The 23,505-nt window shown below is 44.4% G+C and overlaps 1 protein-coding gene across 1 annotated transcript in view; it reads left to right on the top strand.

Moving 5' to 3' along the window:
- LOC115468203 overlaps nucleotides 1-23,505 on the top strand; it is a 116,219-nt gene that overhangs the window by 34,100 nt on the left and 58,614 nt on the right. Inside the window, exon 8 of the mRNA XM_030199740.1 lies at nucleotides 2,526-3,040. Coding sequence (XP_030055600.1) covers nucleotides 2,526-3,040 — 515 coding nt within the window. The remainder of the gene's footprint in view (nucleotides 1-2,525; nucleotides 3,041-23,505) is intronic.

Genomic DNA, 23,505 nt, shown 5'->3' with positions numbered 1-23,505 from the left:
AATGCCCCTGGACAGGAACTTGCGACACGCCTTCTGCTGCCTGATCACTTGGCGAAAGGGTTCAGCTTTCTCCTCAGGGAGTGTATCTACTAAACTCTCAAGTTGCCTCACAGAGTTCCGTAAATGCACACTCGTGAAGAGTTGGTAAGACTGGATTTTGGAAGCGAGCAGACCAGCCTGATACGCCTTCCTCCCAAAAGAGTCCAGAGTTGCATATTCCCACCCCGGGGGCGCCGAGGAGAAATTTCTGGAACTCTTGGCTCTTCTGAGGGCAGAATCCACCACCGCTGAATCATGAGGCAATTGGGTCTGCATGAGACTGGGTTCCCCGTGGATCCTATATTGGGACTCAGCTTTTTTAGGGACGGTTGGACTTGAAAAAGGCTTCTCCCAGTTCCTCAGCATAAGTTCCTTAAGAGTCTCATGAAAAGGAACTGTAGCAGAAGATGAAGGTGGAGATGGATAGTCCAGAACCTCAAGCATTTTGGCTCTGGGCTCGTCCACAATTTCCACGGGGAAGGGGATGGCCTCAGACATCTCCCGAACAAAAGATGAAAAAGACAAGCTCTCGGGAGGAGACAGCTGCCTTTGTGGCGAGGGAGTGGAGTCAGATGGGATGCCTTGAGAATCCTCGCCAGAGAACTCCCCATGCATTCCTTCATCATCCTCGGATGAGGTACCATCAGATGGGGCTAAAAGCTCAGACAGAGCCGCCCGAATCTGAGCCCGTCTCGACGAAGAGGCTTGATGGCCTCTATGATGGTACCGAGAAGTTGATGGTCCCTGAGGCTCCGGGGAAGCTTCCTGCTCCGATGCCTCGGGAGAGTCAACTTGGGAAGTCAAAGGCACCGGCACCGGAGACGGCACCGGTGAGACAGACCTCACCACAGGCTGAAGGCCTGATGCAGGAACATCCGGCATCGGCAATGTCGACACCTTCGACGCCGTCGGCACCGGTGCCTCTGAAAACATCGACACCGGCCCCGTCGACGCCGTCGGCACCGACAACCTCGATGCCGACTGCCACTGCTGCATCATGTTCATGAAAAATGGGAACATGGCCTGCATACTCTCATCCACAGCTGGTGTCGGAAAAGGCTGTGGGGTCGGTTGAGGTGTCGGAGGCAAAGTCTGCTGAGGTTGGGGAGTGGGGACTCGGCTGCCAGCGACCCCACGCGTCGGAACCTCAGTAATAGAGGGAGAGCGATCCTCTCGGCACCGACGCTTCTCGGGTATCGAGTGTATCGATGACCCGGAGCTCCCGGTGCCGTGTCTCGAAGGAGATCGACGACGATGCTTCTTGGCCTTCGCCCGACGCATGTCATCGAGACTCCTCGGCACCGGAGAGGAGGACGTGGAATCCACACGTCTCCTCGGGGCCGGGTCCGACGCAGGACGGTCCCGGGGGGCCTGCACAGCAGGAGGCGCCGAGGCGGGTGGAGACCCACTCGATGCATCACTGCTCCCAGCGTGCATGGGTCTAATGGCAGCCTGTCCCCTGTCTCCCGGTGCCGACGCCTCCTTCGACGTCGACCTCGACGACGCCGGCCTCGAAGACATCATCCTCGACGGCACCGACTTCATCGGCACCGACTTGGCGCCGACGCCGAAGCACCGGGCCCAAAAATCTTCTCTCTCTGGGCGTCTCGAGAGAGCAGTGTCCGCTTCTTCATGGCGAGACACAATTTACAACTCTCCGAGCGGTGGTCCGGCCCAAGGCACTGAATACACCACGAGTGTGTATCAGTGCCAGAGATGGCCCGATGGCAGCGGGCACAAGGCTTGAAGCCGCTGGGCGTCTTCGTTGACATCTCGGGAAAAATTGTCCCTGCCAAATCAAAAGACGCGATTGTGTCTAGAAAAATAATGACACAGAAAAACAAAAGAAAAAGACGGGAAAAATACCCGACCGAGCGATTTAAATAAAATCGCAGACTAAAATAAAGGAAACTTAATAAACGAAAACAATCTAAGATAACAAAAAAAGGATACTTCGCTTTTTTCTTTCTTCACCTCCGGGCACAGGAGGAACACGAAGACGAGAACGTCGAGCTCCGTGTCACCTCAGACGCGGAGAAGAAAAAACTGAGGAATGTGCCCGCGCGGCGGGCGGGAAAGTGGACGCGCGCATGCGCACTGCATCCGCCCGCGCGACGGGGGACATTTTAGACTTTGTCATGGACTTTGCTGGAAAGTCCTCCGGGCCGACGTGACGTCACCCATCAGTGAGAATATTGGCCTGCTTGTCTTTGGAGAACCAATAAGATGAGTAAAATCTATGAGGCAGGAAGGTGAAAATAGCCAATAGCAGAGCTCCTGTCATAGAAAAAGTGATTGACTGAAGAACCAGGAAATGAGGGTTAGAGGTAGGTGCAGGAGAAGCCAATGAGGGTTAGAGTTGGGTATGTGAGGAGCCAATGAGGGTTAGAGCTCTGTGTGTGAGGAGCCAATGGGTTAGTGGTGGGTGTGTGATAAGCTAATGAGAAGTGTTTGCTCATGTTTATTAATGTGTCTCCTCTCTGCAGTAAATGTGACTCTGGATCCTGAAACTGCTGGTCCTGTTCTCGCCCTGTCTGAAGATCGGAAAAGTGTCAGAAGGGGAAACACAAGACAGAAAGTGCCGGAAACTCCTCAGAGATTTGATCCTTATCCCTATGTGCTGGGGAGTGAGGGCTTCACCTCAGGGAGACATTACTGGGAGGTGGAGGTGGGGGGTGTGAGTTACTGGACATTGGGAGTGTGTAAAGACTCTGTGAGGAGGAAGGGGGAGATCACACTGTCACCTGAGGAAGGATTCTGGACTGTGGAGCTGTGGAATAATCAGGGATGCTGGGCCCTCACCTCCCCTCTGACCCAGCTCCCCCTGAGTGAGTTCCCCCGGGCAGTGGGGATTCTGCTGGACTATGAGGCAGGAAAGGTCTCGTTTTATGATGCAGAGAAGAAATCTCATCTCTCCACCTTCACCGACACCTTCACAGGTAAACTCCGACCTTTCTTTGGGACTTATTCTGAATTTCCTTTGAGAATCCGCCAGGTACCAGCCTGGGATTAAACATCAGGACTCAGGATTAACATTCCCAGACTCTCTCTCTCTGCTTGAGAACTTGTAGTTATGTTACCAGAGTCTTATATACAAATAAATCTGGGAAGCTCTGCTGCTCTTCCTTATGATTTCATAAAATCCTGCTTCTGTCCTGATTTATTTCTTGAGGGCCCCTTTTACTAGGCCACTTGATTTTTGGTGTGAGTCCACTACGCATGTCTGGAAAATATTTTATCTGTGGACGGGCGTAGCAGATGCACACCAAGTGGCATCTGACGCCCAAATTTGGTTGGTGGTTGGGAGGTGGGGATAGTGCTGGGCAGACTTATACGGTCTGTGCCGGGGCTGGTGGTTGGGAGGCGGGACTAGTGCTTGGCAGACTTATACGGTCTGTGCCAGAGCTGGTGGTGGGAGGTGGGACTGGTGGTTGGGAGGCGGGGATAGTGCTGGCCAGACTTATATGGTCTGTGCCCTGAAGAGAGTAGCACATTTGAATTTATCTTGTTGGGCAGACTGGATGGACCGTGTAGGTCTTTTTCTGCCGTCATCTACTATGTTACTATGTAAGTTGCTTGAAAGATTACAACCAGTGCTATATATGTCTTTGGTATGGGAAGAACTCTTCAGTCAGGGTGAGCTTGAACAACATTCAAATTAAAGAGAACAGGTTTGAAGGGAGGTGTGCAAGTGAGACTGGGGAGAAATAAAAAAAATAAATAGTGTAATTGTTAAAATCTGTAAGTGGTTCAAAGTTTGTTTGTTTTTTTTTTTGGGGGGGGGGGGGGGTTCTGAGCATCATATACACCGAGAGGAGGTCATGACTGCAATGTTGTGTGCATAATTATCAGGTAACCTGGGAGAGCTACAGCTAAAAGCCATTTCATTGGCTGATGGTTTCAACAGTAGTTTCAAAAGAGGAAGTTTAGCTGACATGTTGAAGAGCTGGTAAGTGAAAATCTAATTGCTTTATTTTGTGTTTGTTTTTATATATGTAACCAGTTGTAGAAATTGGTTTGATTTGATTACCTTACTGCTGGGAGAGCAGGGGGGTTGGCTGGAGGTGTCCTGGGTTGCCAGGGAGATATTTAACTAGGATGAATTCCTGCACATGAGCAATTCATACCAAGGAGACCTGCACTGACACCTGAAATTTTAAAAGTGCTAAAAATAAGTTTTAAAAGTATTTGCATTAAATCTAATTGCAGAATTCAGGTGCTGGGAGTCTGTACTTGGTTGTCATATGCTCAGATTTGTTTAAATCATATGCAACTTAGTCCATTTTTGGAAGGTTCTCATTTGCATATTTATGGGTAAAAATTGATGGAAATATTTACAGCCTTAATGTTAGGGCATGGGTCTGATCAAAAATGTGAAGTTTGATCCAAAAATGAAGGGTTTATCTAGTGTTTTAGACTAAAAATTCCCATTAGAGTGTCTGTATGTTAATCTGCATTCAAATAGAGCTCTCTGATTGGATGATCAGCTCCTGTTAGAAATCTGCCTGGGAACAGAGTGAGAGCAACTAGTTTGGCCAAGAGAGACATGCAGCTGTGAGCTCTGTGTGTGTGAGAATTGTTGTTTGATCTAAGTTGACTGAAATTATGAAAGAGTGCCTGATTATGGGGGGGGGGGCACCAACTGATAGTCTCCGGGGGGCACCAGAAACCCTAGGCACGGCCCTGGGCAGGGCACAGGAGAATTGCTGCACATAGATGGGAGAGAACAATTGCTGGATATGGAGGGGAGGGCAGGGGAGAGAGAAGAAGCAGAAGGACACTCCAACGAACTGTACGTCAGAAGTGATGGGAGGACAGGGCAGAGGCGAATTGCTGGATATTGATGAGATGGGAGGCGAGGGGAAAATTGCGGGACACGGAGGGGAGGGCAGGGCAGAGGAGAATCCCTGGACATAGATGGGAGTGGAGGGAAAAATCACTGGACAAGCAGGGAAGGACAGGGGACAGATGAGAAGCAGAGGGACACTCCAACGTACTGTACATCACAAAAAACCCCCACTTCCAACACCATAGAGAAAACAATCCACATCCCCTATCCACACAGCATATTCCTCATTCTACACTCTTCCCAATTATTCCTTATCATTATAGCACATTTGTCCTAACGGTTGCCTTAAAAACATAATCGCCATTACATGATAACCTTGCTAGTGCCCGTTTCATTTTTGACGAAACGGGCTTTGTTGCACTAGAAGTATAATATGAGGGACAGAGATTGGATCAGAACCTGTGAATGTCAGGTGAGGTTTCAATTTAACAGTGAGAGTGACAGAGATGGGATTAGAGCTCATGAATGTGAGGAGAGACCTCAATGGCACAGTAAGAGTGACAGAGATGGGATTAGAGCCTATAAATGTAAAGGGTTTCAATGACATAGTGAAAGCAACAGATGCTATAAGATATTGTGATTATATACTGAATAACATGAAAATCTACAGCTCTATCCTCGGGGGAATCAATAATCATGAGGTATATTAAGTGAGACTGTAAGCTCAGTAGGGCAGGGACTCATTGTACTTCTATGTAATCTGTCTTTTATGATCTGTCATAAATACTGAAGGTCAGCACTGGGTTCAGATCCTGGGGAACTGGGTTCAATTCCCTCTGCAGCTCTGTTGGCCCATTCCCTCTACAGCTCTGTTGGCCCAGGAACAGTGTTTAACTTAGATTGTGATCCCGCTAGAGACATTGCAAAGTACCTGCAATAGAAACTGTAAACCCGGTGGAGGGACATAATCGAAAGGGACGTCGAAGTTTTGATGACGTCCTCACAAAACGTCCCCATCCAGGGGCGGGGAAACCCGTATTTTCAAACCAAGATTGACGTCCATCTTTCGTTTCGACCAAATGCAAGCCATTTGGTCATGGGACAAGCCAGCATTTGTAGTGCACTAGTCCCCCTCACATGCCAGGACACCAACAGGGCACCCTAGGGGGCACTGCAGTGGACTTCATAAATTACTCCCAGGTACATAGCTCCCTTACCTTGTGTGCTGAGCCCACCAACCCCCCCAAAACCCATTAACCCCAACTGTACACCACTACAATAGCCCTTATGGGTGAAGGGGGGCACCTAGATGTGGGTACAGTGGGTTTGTGGTGGGTTTTGTAGGGCTTGCTGTTTCCTCCACAGACATAACAGGTGGGGGGGGGGGGATGGGGCTGGCTCCGCCTGCCTGAAGTGCACTGCAACCACTAAAATTGCTCCAGGGACCTGCATACTGCTGTGACGAACCTGATTATGACATCTGAGGCTGGCATAGAGGCTGGTACGAAATATATACTGTATATATATATATTTTTAAATCTTTATTTATATAAGAACAAGAAAACGCGGTAAAAGTAATAAACTATCAGAATCACAACATTTTCCTTTTGTCCAATGTCCGCTCTGTACACCTACATACCCCCAGATCCCCCCTCCCTCCCCAACGTCTTCCCCCCCCCCCCCCCCCTTTGTGGGCTTAGCCATTCAAAATCCTACTGCGGGCTACCAGTGTTAATGTGTCCCAGAATGGAGACCAACATTGGAACAGGTGGTCTCCCCTTTTCGAGGCTAGGTCAACCACATCTCTGCGCTCTATTGCACTCAAAGAGATCGCGAGGGATATTCACCACTGCAGAGTAGGTGGGTCTGCTGACAGCCAACCAAGCAGTATAGTCTTTTTCCCCATGATGACTGCTCTTCGGAAAAATGCCACCATTCCCTTCTTACGACGGCCCTCCACCTGATATACATCAAATAAAAGTGTGGGGGTAGGGTGCCAGTCAATTCCCCAGATCCCTGACACAAAAGCACATAGTCGGGTCCAAAAGATTCGCACCGGGGGACAGAGCCAAAACATGTGGCCCAAATGTGCCCCTAGGCCCGAACACTTCGGACAGTCATCCTGGGGTCTCAGAGTGGCTCTGAAGGCTCTGTGAGGTGAGATATACAGACGCATAATAAACTTATATTGTAGCTCTCGTAGGGCACAAAATATTTTTAAAGATGTTGTTTGAGGGTTGTAGGGAGTTAGTGACCACTGGGGGAGTATGGGGAAGTGATCCCCGATTCTCTTCAGTGGTTATCTGGTCAGTTCAGGCACCTTTTTGTGCCTTGCTCGTAAGAAAAACACGACCAGGTAAAGTCGTCCAAGTGTTCGTCAGGGACGTCCTTGTTTCTTTCGATTATGGGTCGAGGACGTCCTAGTGTTAGGCACGCCCCAAGTCCCGCCTTTGGTACGCCTCCAACATGCCCCCTTGAACTTTGGCCGTCCCTGTGACAGAAAGCAGTTAGGGCCGTCCAAAATCGGCTTTTGATTATACCGATTTGGACGGCCCTGTGAGAAGGACGTCCATCTCCCAATTTATGTCAAAAGATGGGCCTCGTCTTTCGAAAATGAGCGCAATAGTCACCTCAGGGATCACCTGCAGTATATAAAGCACTGAAGTAAAACAAATAAATAAAAACTATTTTCCATTTGATTTTCTGTCACTCTTTAGTTCCACAGATGTTTCCTGGAGATCCCTGCTGTCTGAGGGATAACACCATACTCATATGTCCACATACAATCCTTTATGGGCAGAGTAATATTAATATTGGGCAATTTAAATGGCAAGGAGAGGGTTAACTGATTACTGCTACTGAATCTCCCCAGTAATCAGCCATCCCCTGAGGATCTGAAGGCGACTAAACCGGATAGGGTAAGGGGGAGACATGGTTGAAACGCAAACTTAGCTGTTAGCGGTCATTTTCAGCCTGCTAACCGGCTAAGTAACCGCATAAAGTTAACAACAAGGCTACCCTAACTTAGGATCCCTTTTACTAAGGCATGCTAGTGGATTTATTGATTTATTTATTTGTGACATTTATATCCCACATTATCCCAAACAAGTTTGAGTTCATTGTGGCTTACAATAAACAGTATAGGATACATAACAAAGAATAATAAATAAGAAAATAATTTGTTGTTGGAATCCAATTTTGCAATACAGTATCATAAACATACTGGGATAACTATGGAAGTTTAACATTTAGAAAATCTATTATGAATGAGAAATTGTACATGAAGCAAAGAGAAGGCTAATGGTAGAGTAATAACCAATTCAGGTAACAATTGTTTGAGCTATGGTTGTTCTTTGCGAGGGTCTTGTTTTGAATAGGAACGATTTGAGGATTTTGCGGAATCTAGTATATTCCTGGATATTTCTTATTTTGGGTGGTAAAGGGAGTTCCAGCATTTGGTTCCTAGGTAAGTGAAGTCTGCAGAGTGGACGGTTTTGTAGATTACTTTTTTGCAATTTGGGAGGTGTAGTCTGAGATAGTTTCTTGCCTCATATTTAGTGTTTCTTTGAGGTAAGTTTATTAATGGTTTATTAATAGTCTGGAGCTGTGCCGTGTAGTATTTGAAAGATAAAGGTACATAATTTGAAGGTGATTCTCACTTTGATGGGAAGCCAGTGTAATTTGATTAATAAAGGGGAGGCACTTTGAAAATGAGAGATTTAATATATGAACCTGGCTGCAGTGTTTTGAGCTGTTTGGAGATTTTTCAACAGGTTCTCCTTACAGCCAGCTTATATGGCATTACAGTAATTGAATTGTGATTGAACCAATAGACTGAATATTTCTGATGAAAAATAGGGTCTGATCCTTTTCAGTTTCCAAAGAGACCTGAAAGATTTTGTGATTACTGAGGAAACTTGAGTATCAAAATCTTAAATGTTTGTCTATAATTATACCTAGAATTTTCAGATTATTGTCAATGGGGAATGAAGTGTTGTCAGTTGTGAAACTGTTGTAGTCATTTTGGTCAAATAGGTTGGTAATGACCATGAATTTCGTTTTTTCTTTATTTAGCTTTACTTTGGATTCTGAGGCCCAGGTTTCCATCAGATTTAAACCAAGTTTTGCCTTTTGTAAGATGTCTTGAATATTCTTTTTGAAGGTTATGTATATGGTAACATCGTCAGCATATATGAATGGTTTGAATCCTGCTGTTTCTAGTCTGTTACCTAGTGGTGACATCGTTACATTAAACAGTATGGGCAGTGGAGAACCCTGAGGGACGCCACAATCCGGTGACCAAGGAGAGGATAAGGTTCCTTTCATTTTCACTTTGTAAGATCTTGATTTCAAGAATTCTTGAAACCATTTGTGGACTGTGCCACATATACCAAAGCTGTCTACTATGTTTAATAGAATATTTATTTATTTTATTTATTTGCCGCATTTGTATCCCACATTTTCCCACCTATTTGCAGGCTCAATGTAGCTTACATTATGTTGTAATATCAAATATCATTAACAGAATAAGAAGTTCAGTATATTGTTACAATTAAGTTGTGAAGAGTATCAGGTAAATTAGGGTAAGTAAATACATTACATATAAGTGAGATAAGAGTAAGTAATTAGATAAAACATAACATATAAGTGAGATCAGGATAAGATATAATGTTAAATAAAGATAATGTGATTGAGGTAATCAAATTAAAAAGACATCAGTATTGTTGGTTCTGGTTTAGTTTAGGAGTCAAGTCGTTATGAAGGATTCTTTTTGTATGTCTTTTTGAACAAGTTCGTCTTCAGTAACTTCCGGAAGGTTGCCAAGTCATGTGTTGTTTTTATTGTATTTGGTAGTTCATTCCATAATTGCGTGCAGAGGTAGGAGAAGCTAGATGTATGTATTGATTTGTATTTCAGTCCTCTGCAGTTGGGATAGTGGAGATTTAAGAAGGTGCGCGATTAACTTTTTGTTTTTCTTGCTGGCAAGTCTATTAGGTCTGACATGTATGATGGGGCTTCTCCATGAATGATTTCATGAGCTAAGGTGCAGATTTTGAATGCAGTTCGTTCTTTTAATGGGAGCCAATCTACCTTTTCTCTCAGGGGTTTGGCACTTTCATATTTCGCCTTTCCAAATATGAGTCTGGCTGCGGTGTTTTGGGCAGTCTGTAGTTTCTTGATGATTTGTACTTTGCACCCTGCATAGATGGAATTACAATAGTCCAAATGGCTCAGTACCAATGATTGCACCAGCTTGCGGAATACCTCCCTTGGGAAGAAAGGTTTCACTCTTTTAAGCTTCCACATTGCATAGAACATTTTCTTTGTAACATTTTTCACATGGCTATCTAGGGTAAGATTTCGATCAATTGTAACACCCAGAAGTTTCAGGGTGTTCACAACAGGAAGAGTGTGACTTGGTATATTTATATTGGTATAGTTGGTTTTATTATACTGCGATGAAAGGATGAGGCATTGTGTCTTTTCTGTATTAAGATTAAGCTGGAATGCATCCACCCATGAGTTCATTAATTGGAAGCTGTGATTGATTTTATCTGCAATTTCTGATATGTCATTTTTAAATGAAATATATATCGTAACATTGTCAGCATAAATATATGAGTTTAGACCTTGGTTGGATAGTGATCTAGCCAGTGGTAACATCATTAAGTTAAAGAAAATTGGTGAAAGCGGTGATCCCTGAGGTACTCCACATACAGGTCTCCATGGTGATGATATGATCGATTTAAATATCACCTAATATTTATTTATTTATTTATTTGCATTTGTATCCCACATTTTCCCACCTATTTGCGGGCTCAGTGTGGCTTACAATACTTTGAGAATGATGGAAGTACAATTGGTTACAGTACGATTATGGATTACATTATGATGAGTTATAAAAGACAGAGTAAATTCAAGATATCATTTGGGAATAGAACATCAGAAGACGATTATGGATTATATTATGATGAGTTATAGAAGGAGTTAATATGTTCTTGCACTTAGGAAACTATGGAACCAATTCAGTACATTACCTCTGATTCCAAAGTATTCTAGAATGTTTAATAGAATACCGTGGTTGACCATGTCAAACGCGCTGGACATATCAAATTGTAAGAGGAGAACATTGTTACCAGTTGCAATAATTTGTTTGAATTTAGTCAGAAGTGTTATAAGAACTGTTTCGGTGCTATGATTAGCACGGAATCCAGATTGGGATGCATGTAATACTGAGAAATTGCTCAAGTAATTGGCCAGTTGTTTAGTTACTAGACTTTCCATTAACTTAGTTACAAGAGGGATGGATGTGACTGGGCGATAATTAGTTATATCATTTAATTTTTTCTTCTGGTCTTTGGGAATTGGAGTAAGTAATATATTGCCTTTATCCAAAGAGAAGGATCCATGTTGGAGCATGTAATTTAGGTAGGAAGTGAGGTCTATTGTGAAACGTTGACGGGCAGATTTTATTAAGTGACTAGGACATGTATCTAGTTTGCAGTGGGATTTGGTGAATTTGTTGATCGCTTGGATGACAGTGTCCTCCATTTAATAAGTTGAAATTTGTCCAAATTCGGTCAGCAGGATATTCCTCAGTGGTTGGCTCCAAGCATTCAATGAATTATTCATGGTCGGAGGATTTAGTTGGTAAGGTGGATTTTACCTTGATGATTTTCTCATTAAAGTAAGTGGCTAGGTCATTTTCTGATGGGGTATTTGTATTAGTTGAGGTGACCGGTGTGGTATCTTGGAGATTATGTACAGATTGGAATAATTTATGTAAATCTTTATAATCTGGCCCTATTTTGGATTTGTAATATGACCTTTTAGTTTGTCTGATGGTATATATGTATTTTCTTAGCATTTGTTTCCAAGCAGTGAATGTTCGTTCATCTTTCATTTTATTCCATGCGCGCTCAAGCCTCCTTGTTTGAGTTATTAGTTTTTTCAGTTCGTCATTAAACCAAGGAAGTGAGTTATGTCTTCACGATGTTCTTGGTAGTAATCAGAGGCGTAGCCACGGGTGGGCCTGGGTGGGCCCAGGCCCACCCACTTTCCCTCCAGGCCCACCCAGGCGCCCATTCACATCCTTCGCTCGCTGCTTCTCCCCAGGCTCCGCTTCGCTGCATCGCTCAGCATTCTTCTTCTCGCCTGTCGCGCGGTGCTGCCATTCATGCAGGCGGCTGTGCTCTCCCCTGCCGCGTCTATCCGGTCCTAACAGGAAGTGCATCAGAGGAGCGGATGGACACGGCGGGGGGGAGTGCGACTGCCTGTGTGAATGCCTGCACAGCGTGCAGCGTGGCGGGCGAGAGGAAAAGTGCAGGGAGCGACGATCATGCGGCGAAGCGGAGCCTGGGGAGAGGTGCGCATAGCTACATTTGGTGCTCACTCAGCCAAGGTACCGGGCAGGCAGCGGAGCAGAGGGAGAAATCTTGTTTAGTGGGAGGAGAGGGAGAAATGCTGCCTGGAGGGAGAGGGGGATAGGGACAAGAGATATGGGGTGGATGGAGAAGGAGAAATGTTGCATGAAGGGGGAGGGAGAACACAGGGAGAAATGTTGGACACAGGTGAAGAGGAGGGAAAGATGGTGCATGAGGGTGGAGGGAAGGAAGAGAGAGAGAGACAAAGGGGTAGAGGGGGGCAAGAAAGGGAGAAATCTTGTATATGGGGCTGGAGGGGAGGGAGAGATGGTGCACGGAGAAGAGAGGGAGAAATGTTGGGCATGACAGTGGATGGGAAGAAGGGAGAGACGCTGTATGGGTGGAGGAGAAAGACATATTGGACCTGGGGCACAAGGGAGGGGGAGACAGAGATGGTGGACAGTGGGAGAGAGACAGAAATGTTGGACATGGTGGAGGAAGGAAGAGAATGCTGCATGGGAAGGAGGGGGAAGACAGCTATTGGATCTGGGGTACAAGGGAGGGGGAAAGAAGGATGTGGACAATGGGAGAGAGGGGGAGATGTAGGACATGGGGTTGGATGAGAGGCAGGGGAGATTCATAGGAGAGGGGAGAGAGGGAGATATTGGATCCAGGAGCAAATGAGAATGATGGAGAGATGCCAGACAATGGGAGGAAAGAGAGAGGGAGAAATGCTGGACCATGGGGAGGAGAGAAGGGACAGGGGTGGAGAGAAGAGAAGGGATAGGGAGCTAGAAGGGTGGATGGAGGAAGATGCTGGGAATGGTGGAACCATGTGGGAGATGCTGGAGGGGGGCGGAGGAAGAGGGTGGCAAGGAAATGGATGAGAGGATAGTGATTACAGAAGATAGAAATATAGTAATGGGGAGTAGATTAAAGATGAAAGGGAATGGCTGGAGAAGGAGTGAGTTGGGTAATGGGAGAGCTAGTGGGTGAGAGAAGAAGATGACGATCTGATAGGCAGCTGTAAAGTAAAAAGAAGGAGAAAGGCAAGAAAGAGAGTAAAATTTGAGTTGACAGAGAGGCAGAAAATAAAAAAAAAAGAGGAGGCAGCTAAAAAGGAATGATCAGTATGTCAGAGGTAGATGTAGTGAGGGAATAGACAGTAGAGAGGAGAAAAGACAAATGCACAGCAGTCACTTGAAGGAGAATTAGTAGACGACAGACAGGAAATTAGAAGCAACATAATGGAAAAATAAAATGTCCAGACATCAAAGGTAGAAAAAAGCATTTTATTTTGAATGTTTAAATGGAATATGCTAGCTTTGTGAAAAGTGCATAGCAAATGTCTTTGCATTGTGTTCAGTACAAAGGAAATGCATTTTTGTTTTTATTTCTTCAGGGTTGTAGTACATGTTAAGTTTAACTTCTTGGGGTTCTCAATTCAATTTTTGTGTAAATATTTTTATTTCTAACTTGTGATCCCTTGTTCTGTTTTTGGTGAGGGTCTGTCAGTGTGATAGTAATGGCAGGTACAGAAATCGGAAGGGAGGCAGGGAAGAGAGGGGATTGGAGAGAGTGCCCTCCTTTATTTTCCTACCTGGGCCAGAGCATGTCTAACACTGGCCCTTACCCTTGCTTTATAGCTGATGGGGCTCCCCAAGCATCCATCCTCCAAAGGCAGTCAGAGCTCCCTTCTACCAAGCTCTGCAGTTGGCGACAGCATCTTTGAGTTACTGACAACTAAGGATGCAAGGGGTGCCAGCTTTGGTCGCTTAGGGATGTTGCTGCTGCCTGCCAAGCTTGGTAAAGGGAAGTTCTGGCCACTTTCAGAGGAAGTCTTCAGCTGACAGAGTTTGAGGATCCTCATTGGCTAAAGTATTTATATTTTGAGGTGAAGGTAGGGCGAGGCAGAGAAACTTTTGTGCCACCCACTTTGGGCTCAGGCCCACCCAAAATTGGTTTTCTGGCTACACCACTGGCTGTAATGGTGCTATTGTGTCGAGTGTTTTCTTGCATCTATTGTCCCAATTTAAAAGGTACTGATTAGAGTCTGTTTGTACTGTCCATTCATTCGTGTAAAGCTGTTGCCAGAATAGTACCGGTTCAATTTGGCCTCTTGTGGTGAAAGTTTTTCATTCTTGTTTCTGGACTAGATTTTTTGTTCGCCATTGCATGGATATATTTAATTTGCAGTGGTCTGACCAGGGTACCTCTGTCCAGATTAAATCTGTTATTATAAAGGTTTGATCTGAAGAGAATTTGTGTGTGATGAGGTCAAGCGTATGTCCTTTGACATGTGTTGCTTGAGTATTGATCCAGTTGAATTCCCATTGTTGGAAAAAATCTTTACATTCTTGTGTATTCTTTGTATTGTGGTCTTCTAGATGCAAATTTATATCTCCTAATATAAGAAGATTAGAATTAGATATGCAAGCATTCGAGATGAAGTCCATGAACTGTGGTTGGCATTCTTGCCAGTTTCCTGGTGGTCTATAAAACAAAATGATGTTTAGATGGTCGAGTAAGGTAGGATGATTAATTCTAATAGAGGCAATTTCGAGTTGTGGTGTCATAGATTCAGCTATAGGTGTTACTGTAAAATGAGATTTGTGAATTAGTGCAATGCCTCCTCTCTTTCCATTTCTTGGCCAGTGAGTAATTTTGTAGTCTGGAGGGCAGAGATCTAGTAATATACGGTCATTGTGACTATGAATCCAAGTTTTGTTGATAATTAGTAGATCCAGGCTATCATCGGTAATATTATGATCTACTACATCGAATGCGCTAGACATCAAACTGCATTATTAAGATCTTAGACCCTATGCTAATTAATATTCTGAGATTTGATACTAGGGTAGTGAGGACAGTCTCGGTGCTATAGCATGGTCTGAAACCTGGTTGCAATTTGTGTAGTAGGGAGAAATGTGAAAGGTAGTCCATAGTTTGTTCTGCTACTATTCCTTCCATCACCGTTATCAAAGGAATGGAGGCTACTGGTCTGTAGTTTGTTACATCAGTTATGGTGATTGAATTGTTTTTTTTTTGTATTGGTGTTAGAACAATAGAACCTTTATTATCAGGGAAAGTGCTGTGGAATAGTAGGAAGGAGATATGATACTGAAGCAGATTGATGAATATATTAGAAGCTTCCTTCATAAGGTAACTGGGACAAGGGTTTAGTATGCATTGTGAGTTTGAACATTTTAGGAGGTAACGTTTTACTAAGTAGATTACGTGCTATAGACGTAATCTACTTAGATTTTAGCAAAGCTTTTGACACGGTACCCCACAGGAGGCTCTTAAATAAACTTGATGGGCTGAAGATAGATCCCGAAGTGGTGAACTGGATTAGGAACTGCTTGACGGACAGACGACAGAGGGTGGTGGTAAATGGAGTTCGCTCAGAGGAGGGAAAGGTGAGTAGTGGAGTGCCTCAGGGATCGGTGCTGGGGCCGATTCTATTCAATATATTTGTGAGTGACATTGCCGAAGGGTTAGAAGGTAAAGTTTGCCTATTTGCGGATGATACTAAGATTTGCAACAGAGTGGACACCCGGGAAGGAGTGGAAAGCATGAAAAAGGATCTGAGGAAGCTAGAAGAATGGTCTAAGGTTTGGCAATTAAAATTCAATGTGAAGAAATGCAAAGTGATGCATTTAGGGAGTAGAAACCCACGAGAGACTTATGTGTTAGGCGGTGAGAGTCTGATAGGTACTGAGGGGGAGAGGGATCTTGGAGTGATAGTATCCAAGGATCTGAAGGCGACGAAACAGTGTGACAAGGCGGTGGCCATAGCGAGAAGTTTGCTAGGCTGTATAGAGAGAGGTGTGATCAGCAGAAGAAAGGAAGTGTTGATGCCCCTGTACAAGTCGTTGGTGAGGCCCCACCTGGAGTATTATGTTCAGTTTTGGAAGTCGTACCTTGCAAAGGATGTTAAAAAAAATGGAAGCGGTGCAAAGAAAAGCTACGAGAATTGGTATGGGATTTGCGTTCCAAGACGTATGAAGAGAGACTTGCTGACCTGAACATGTATACCCTGGAGGAAAGGAGGAACAGGGGTGATATGATACAGATGTTCAAATATTTGAAAGGTATTAATCCGCAAACAAATCTTTTCCGGAGATGGGAAGGCGGTAGAACGAGAGGACATGAAATGAGATTGAAGGGGGGCAGACTCAGGAAAGATGTCAGGAAGTATTTTTTCACAGAGAGGGTGGTGGACGCTTGGAATGCTCTCCCGCGGGAGGTGGTGGAGATCAAAACAGTAACGGAATTCAAACATGCGTGGGATATGCATAAAGGAATCCTGTGCAGTAGGATTGGATCCTCAGCAGCTTAGCCAAAATTGGGTGGTGGAGCAGGTGGGGGAAGAGGGTTTGGTGGTTGGGAGGTGAGGATAGTGAGGGCAGACTTATACAGTCTGTGCCAGAGCCGGTGATGGGAGGCGGGACTGGTGGTTGGGAGGCGGGAAATACTGCTGGGCAGACCTGTACGGTCTATGCCCTGAGAAAGGCAGGTACAAATCAAGGTAAGGTATACACATATGAGTTTATCTTGTTGGGCAGACTGGATGGACTGTGCAGGTCTTTTTCTGCCGTCATCTACTATGTTACTATGTTACTATGTTACTGTGTTATGGGTTGGTAGTTAGAAGGAAGACCAGATTCTGTTGGTGGCTATTCCTGTATGTGTGCCTGACTGTTTTTTGTAAATATCTTGATGGTTGATTTTTAATTTGAGGACTCCTCTGATTTTAACTATTTTTTGTTCAAAAAAAGTAGCCAGTTGCTCTCCTGTTGGTAGAGACTCTGTGGTTGGGGTTATTTCTTTTGTGGAAATTAGGCTTTTTATCAGATTGAAAAGTTTACTGGTATTAAGGAAATTAGTACCGATTATTTTGTTATAGTATTGAGTTTTTGCAATTTTGATCTCATTTTTATTTGTTTTGATGGCAATTTTCCAAGTTAATTTGCTTTCGTTTGGCTTGTCTGTAGCCCATTTTCTTTCCAGTTTTCTACATTTTCTTTTCAAAAGAAGGATAGATTGATTAAACCAAGGTGAAATTTTCTGGGTTGGTTTGGATGTAAGTTTGAGGGGAGCTCACGTTATTTAAGACATTTTCGCATAGGTCATCCCATTTAATCATGAAGTTGTTGTTGTCTGCTGGAGGAAGAGCAGGATTTTTCAAGACGTTAGACCAGATGGTTGTGGTATTTATATTTCCTCTAGTTTTTGAGGAGTTGTAGTACTTTTATTTTTCATTGATTTGTATTTTCCCTCCAATAAAGGGAGAACTCGAGTTTACTGTGATTGAACCAGGGAGTTTGAGTCCAAGTATGGTTACTTAGATGAAAGTTGTTGTTGTTGTTTGCAAATTTATAGGCTAAAAGGTCAAACCACAACAGTTCCTGTAAAGCAGTTCCCCAAAAAAGGGTTCAAAATCCCAACAGTTCATGTAAAGCAGTTTCCACAGGGTTCAAAATCACCACCCACTGGGCCAGCACTATCTTCCAGGCACCTCTTCCCCATTGGACCCTCCAGGAAAAACAGTTTCTCAGCTTCCCTTTGGAGAAAACCATCTTCTTCCTTTTTTCACCCAGCTCCCAACTGCTGCTTTATTTCACCTTTTAGTTTAGCTAGAGCTGAGGTATCCATCGGCTCCTCCTCTTTCCTCTCCCTTTTCTGCTCCTTGCCAGTCCATGGGTTCCTCCCCACACCCCTCTCCCAGCTGCCCCTCCTTTCCTTGATTGGACAGATTCAGGACCTCCTCCCCTAGTTCTCTGTGTGAGGGTTGTCCAATTCCCCGCTCTTGTCCTTCTCTCAACCTCCTCTGGGGGCTGATGGGAATGGAAGTCCCTGCTGCGATGGTATGCCTCCCTCCGGGGCTGCTAGGAAACGTAGTTCTGCATTCTAGATTGCGCTCGTCTTGGGGACTGGTGGAAGTTGTAATCTCTCTCCTTTCTCCTCTTCTCTGGGGAATAGGATCTGCTCCATTCTCTAGCCCTGTCTTCCCTCCTACCCCCCTCATATTCCTTACACTGTTGATGTTGATGTTACTGACATTTTAGCGTTACTACCTAGTGATTTTTGCATGTTAAAAATGTTTGAGATAAAACACAGTAAACAATACAAATACATTCAAACAATACAATTAACAATCTATCAGAATTTTGCAGTCACTGCACCAGTGATTTCACAGTAATAATACTGAAAGGTAATTTTAAAACAATACAGGAATGTAAGACCTTTGAAATAAGAATGATTGAATATTTTGACACCCAACAAACAGGACTTAATAAGGATCTGGGTTTTCTAACCCATTATAAACCATGAAGCTGTATTTCTCTGTTTATTTCTCTGTTTATTACCCTCCTCTCACCTACCAACACCCATCCTGTTAGAATATCAATGAAATGCTTTGATGTCCCCATGCATACCCCCACCCTCCCACTCTGTCAGACTGTCAAAGTGATGCTTTGATGTTTCTCTTATATATACTATCTGCCAACACATTTGCTTATTTCCGATCTGAGGAAGAAGGGCAACCTTCGAAAGCTAATCAAGAAATGTATTAAGTTATGTCCAATAAAAAAGGTATCATCTTATTTTCTTTTCCATGTTTTATTTTGTTTGATTTCTATTGATAGCAGTCACATTGAGAAATGTTCTTCACAATGCTGAGCTTCTGGTTCTTGAGATGATTCTCAGCCATTATCGCCTTTGCTCTGAAGCTTAGTTCACACAGAGGGGCATAATCGAAAGGGACACCCAAGTTTTCCTGGGGACGTCCTCACAGGATGGCCCCATGAAGGGGCAGGGAAACCCATATTGAAACAAGGTTGTCTCTACACAGAACAGAAGCTGGACGGATCTTCTCAGATAAGATAATTTTCTGATTCTCCCCACCTTACACTTGTGGCTCTGGGCATTTCAATGCTGTTCTAGAGATAGGTTACAGCAAACACATTCCATAGGTCTTAAGCTTAAGCCCACCCACCCCAAGACTGACACTTCTTATATAGCTTTACCAAATATACTACAGATCATAAATTAACCCCACCCTAATTACAACCCCATCATAGTACACCTGTTCATACCCTTTTCAACAATCAAGATGACTTTTATTCTCTGTAATAATTGTGGTGCTTTAGTTTCAAGACCAAGCTTCTGGAGACTTAAAGCTTGTCCTATCTGTCTTCAGCTTGCTAGTTTAAAACAGGAGCTCAGCAAAGTAAAGCAGGAATTGAATGCACTTAAAGCAACTTCTAGGACTGCACAAAATCATACTGCACAGAATCATACCAAATTCTCACCACTGCCTCAAAGGATAATACCACCTAAGAATAGATGGTTCACAGTAGGCTCAGGCAGGCTTCGTTATGTGACACAGAAGCATCCGCCCTCACAAGTTTTGCCCCTACAGAATTCCTTTGCTCCACTACAGCACTGTGATGCTCCTGAAAATAAAACTGAGGCGGAAGAGAAAGAAAAAGCAAAGAAGGTGGAACAAAAAGATATGAAGGTACCCAAAGAGAAAAGACACCCCCAAATCACTAAAACCAAAACACATACTTGGAAATGTAGATGGAAAGTGATGACCACAAATGCTCACAGTCTAAGCAATAAAGTTCAGGACCTTCATGCCCTAATCTTGGAGGCAGACTTGGACATAGTTGCAATCACAGAGACATGGCTCAATGGTTCCCATGAATGGGATGTAAACATACCAGGCTATAATCTTTTTAGGAAGGATAGAGAGGGGCGTAAAGGTGGAGGAGTAGCTCTGTATGTGAGAAATGATATCACAGTGAGAAATGATATCACAGCGACTGAAATGACAGGGAACTGGGGAAAGGAAGAAGCGATATGGATCACCTTAAAAAGAAAGGATAAAACCTCTGTCCATGTGGGTGTTGTCTACAGACCTCTGACACATTTGGAGGACCTAGATAAAGATCTGATCGCTGATATTCAAAAGTTGGGGAAGAAAAGAGAGGTGCTGTTGTTGGGAGATTTCAATCTGCCGGATGTAGATTGGACGGTTCCGTCTGCGAAATCGGAAAGAAGCAGAGAGATCGTGGATGCTTTTCAAAGTGCTTTGCTCAGACAAATGGTGTCAGAACCCATGAGGGAGGGAGCGACGCTAGATCTGGTACTCACAAATGGGGATAATGTGTCAAATGTCCGAGTGGGTGCCCACCTGGGCAGCAGTGACCATCAAACGGTTTGGTTTGATATGACGGCTGAAGAGGAGGGTGGCCACTCAAAACTCAAAGTCCTGGATTTCAAACATGCTGACTTTAGTAAAATGGGGGAATACCTGAGGAAGGAGCTGATGGGATGGGAGGAAATACAAGAAGTGGAAGGACAGTGGTCCAGACTGAAAGAAGCTATAAATAGGGCCACGAACCTTTATGTAAGGAAAGTAAATAAAAGCAAGAGAAAAAGGAAACCGAAATGGTTCTCCAAGCAAGTGGCTGAGAAAATAAAGGCTAATGAGTTGGCGTTCCAGAAATACAAAAAAACTCATGAAAAGGGACACGAGGAGGAATACCGGATGAAACTGAAAGAAGCCAAGAGAGAGATACGACTGGCGAAAGCGCAAACGGAAGAACAAATGGCTAGAAATGTGAGGAGGGGTGGCAAAATTTTCTTCAGGTATATTAGTGAAAGGAAAATGACTAAAAAGGGAATTGTGAGACTAAAAGATACTGCGAACCGCTATGTGGATAATGATGAAGAAAAAGCAAATTTGATAAATAGATACTTCTGTTCTGTTTTCACAGAAGAAAATCCTGCAGAAGGACCGCGATGGACTGCAAAAAGTACAAATGAGATTGAAGTGGATAGAGCACCGTTCACGGAAGAGAGTGTGTATGAACAACTTGAAAAGCTAAAGGTGGACAAAGCCATGGGACCAGATGGGATCCACCCTAGGATATTGAGGGAGCTCAGAGAGGTTCTGGCGGGTCCTCTTAAAGATTTGTTTAATAAATCCTTGGAGACGGGAGAGGTTCCGAGGGATTGGAGATCGGCGGATGTGGTCCCACTTCACAAAAGTGGTGATAGGGAAGAAGCTGCAAGCTACAGGCCGGTAAGCCTCACTTCGGTTATTGGAAAAGTAATGGAAGCGATGCTGAAGGAAAGGATAGTGAATTTCCTGGAAGCCAATAAGTTGCAAGATCCAAGACAGCATGGATTTACCAAAGGGAAATCGTGCCAAACGAACCTCATTGAGTTCTTTGATTGGGTGACAGGAGAATTGAATCAGGGACGAGCTATGGACGTAATCTACTTAGATTTCAGCAAAGCTTTTGACACGGTTCCCCACAGGAGGCTCTTAAATAAACTGGAGGGGCTGAAGATAGGACCCGGTGGTGAACTGGATTAGGAACTGATTGACGGACAGACGCCAGAGGGTGGTGGTGAATGGAATTCGCTCGGAGGAGCGAAAGGTAAGTAGTGGAGTGCCTCAAGGATCGGTGCTGGGGCCGATTCTGTTCAATATATTTGTGAGTGACATTGCCGAAGGGTTAGAAGGTAAAGTTTGCCTATTTGCGGATGATACTAAGATCTGTAACAGAGTGGACACCCCGGAGGGAGTGGAAAACATGAAAAAGGACATACGGAAGCTAGAAGAATGGTCTAAGGTTTGGCAATTAAAATTCAATGCGAAGAAATGCAAAGTGATGCACTTAGGAAGTAGAAATCCACGGGAGACGTATGTGTTAGGCGGGGAGAGTCTGATAGGTACGGGCGGAGAGAGGGATCTTGGGGTGATAGTATCTGAGGATTTGAAGGCGACGAAACAGTGTGACAAGGCGGTGGCAGTAGCTAGAAGGTTGTTAGGCTGTATAAAGAGAGGTGTGACCAGCAGAAGAAAGGGGGTGTTGATGCCCCTGTATAAGTCGTTGGTGAGGCCCCACCTGGAGTATTGTGTTCAGTTTTGGAGGCCGTATCTTGTTAAGGATGTAAAAAGAATTGAAGTGGTGCAAAGAAAAGCTACGAGAATGGTATGGGATTTGCGTTACAAGACGTATGAGGAGAGACTTGCTGAACTAAACATGTATACTCTGGAGGAAAGGAGAAACAGGGGTGATATGATACAGACGTTCAAATATTTGAAAGGTATTAATCCGCAAACGAATCTTTTCCGGAGATGGGAAGGTGGTAGAACGAGAGGACATGAAATGAGATTGAAGGGGGGCAGACTCAAGAAAAATGTCAGGAAGTATTTTTTCACGGAGAGAGTAGTGGATGCTTGGAATGCCCTCCCGCGGGAGGTGGTGGAAATGAAAACAGTAACGGAATTCAAACATGCGTGGGATAAGCATAAAGGAATCATGTGCCGAAGGAATGGATCCTCAGGAGCTTAGTCAAGATCGGGAGGCGGGGCTGGTGGTTGGGAGGCGGGGATATGGCTGGGCAGACTTATACGGTCTGTGCCAGAGCCAGTGGTGGGAAGCGGGACTGGTGGTTGGGAAGCGGGGATAGTGCTGGACAGACTTGTACGGTCTGTGCCAGAGCGGGGTTGGGAGGCAGGGCTGGGGAGGTGAGGATAGTGCTGGGCAGACTTATACGGTCTGTGCCTGTGCCAGAGCCGGTGGTTGGGAGGTGGGGCTGGTGGTTGGGAGGCGGGGATAGTGCGGGGCAGACTTATACGGTCTGTGCCCTGAAGAGCATAGGTACAAATCAAAGTAGGGTATACACAAAAAGCAGCAAATATGAGTTATCTTGTTGGGCAGACTGGATGGACCGTGCAGGTCTTTTTCTGCCGTCATCTACTATGTTACTATGTTACTATTTTGATAATACGGTCAGGGACGCCCAAATCTTGAAATTTAGGTCAACCTTATTTATTTATTTATTGCATTTGTATCCCACATTTTCCCACCTATTTGCGGGCTCAGTGAATAATGGAGATACAGTTTGATACAGTGCGATTATGGGTTAAGTTGTGAGCAGTTATAGAAGACAAGTCAAGTCAGATCATCTTTGGGGCATAGAAACTATGGAATGTAACATAGGGGAAATGATAGGGTGATCGACTAATAGCAAGAGAGTGTTGGGGTATAACAATTTTATCTGTGGGTAGTTTTGTTTTTTTTTAAGTGTGGAGAGTATACGGGGGAAGAGAATTCAGAAGAGAGTGTATTGATGCATTTCTATTAGTGTGCATGGAGTTCAAGTGTTTTGATCCTTGCAGTAAGTTTTTTCAAAGAGATAAGTCTTCAATCGTTTGCGGAAGTCGGTTAATTCGTGGATCGTTTTCAGGTTGCGCGGTAGTGTATTCCATAGTTGCGTGCTCAC

Source organism: Microcaecilia unicolor, chromosome 4 (genome assembly GCF_901765095.1).
Source record: "Microcaecilia unicolor chromosome 4, aMicUni1.1, whole genome shotgun sequence".
Taxonomy (NCBI): Eukaryota; Metazoa; Chordata; class Amphibia; order Gymnophiona; family Siphonopidae; genus Microcaecilia; species Microcaecilia unicolor.
The sequence above is the reverse complement of the archived record's forward strand: the minus strand, read 5'-3'. Positions and strand labels throughout refer to the sequence as shown.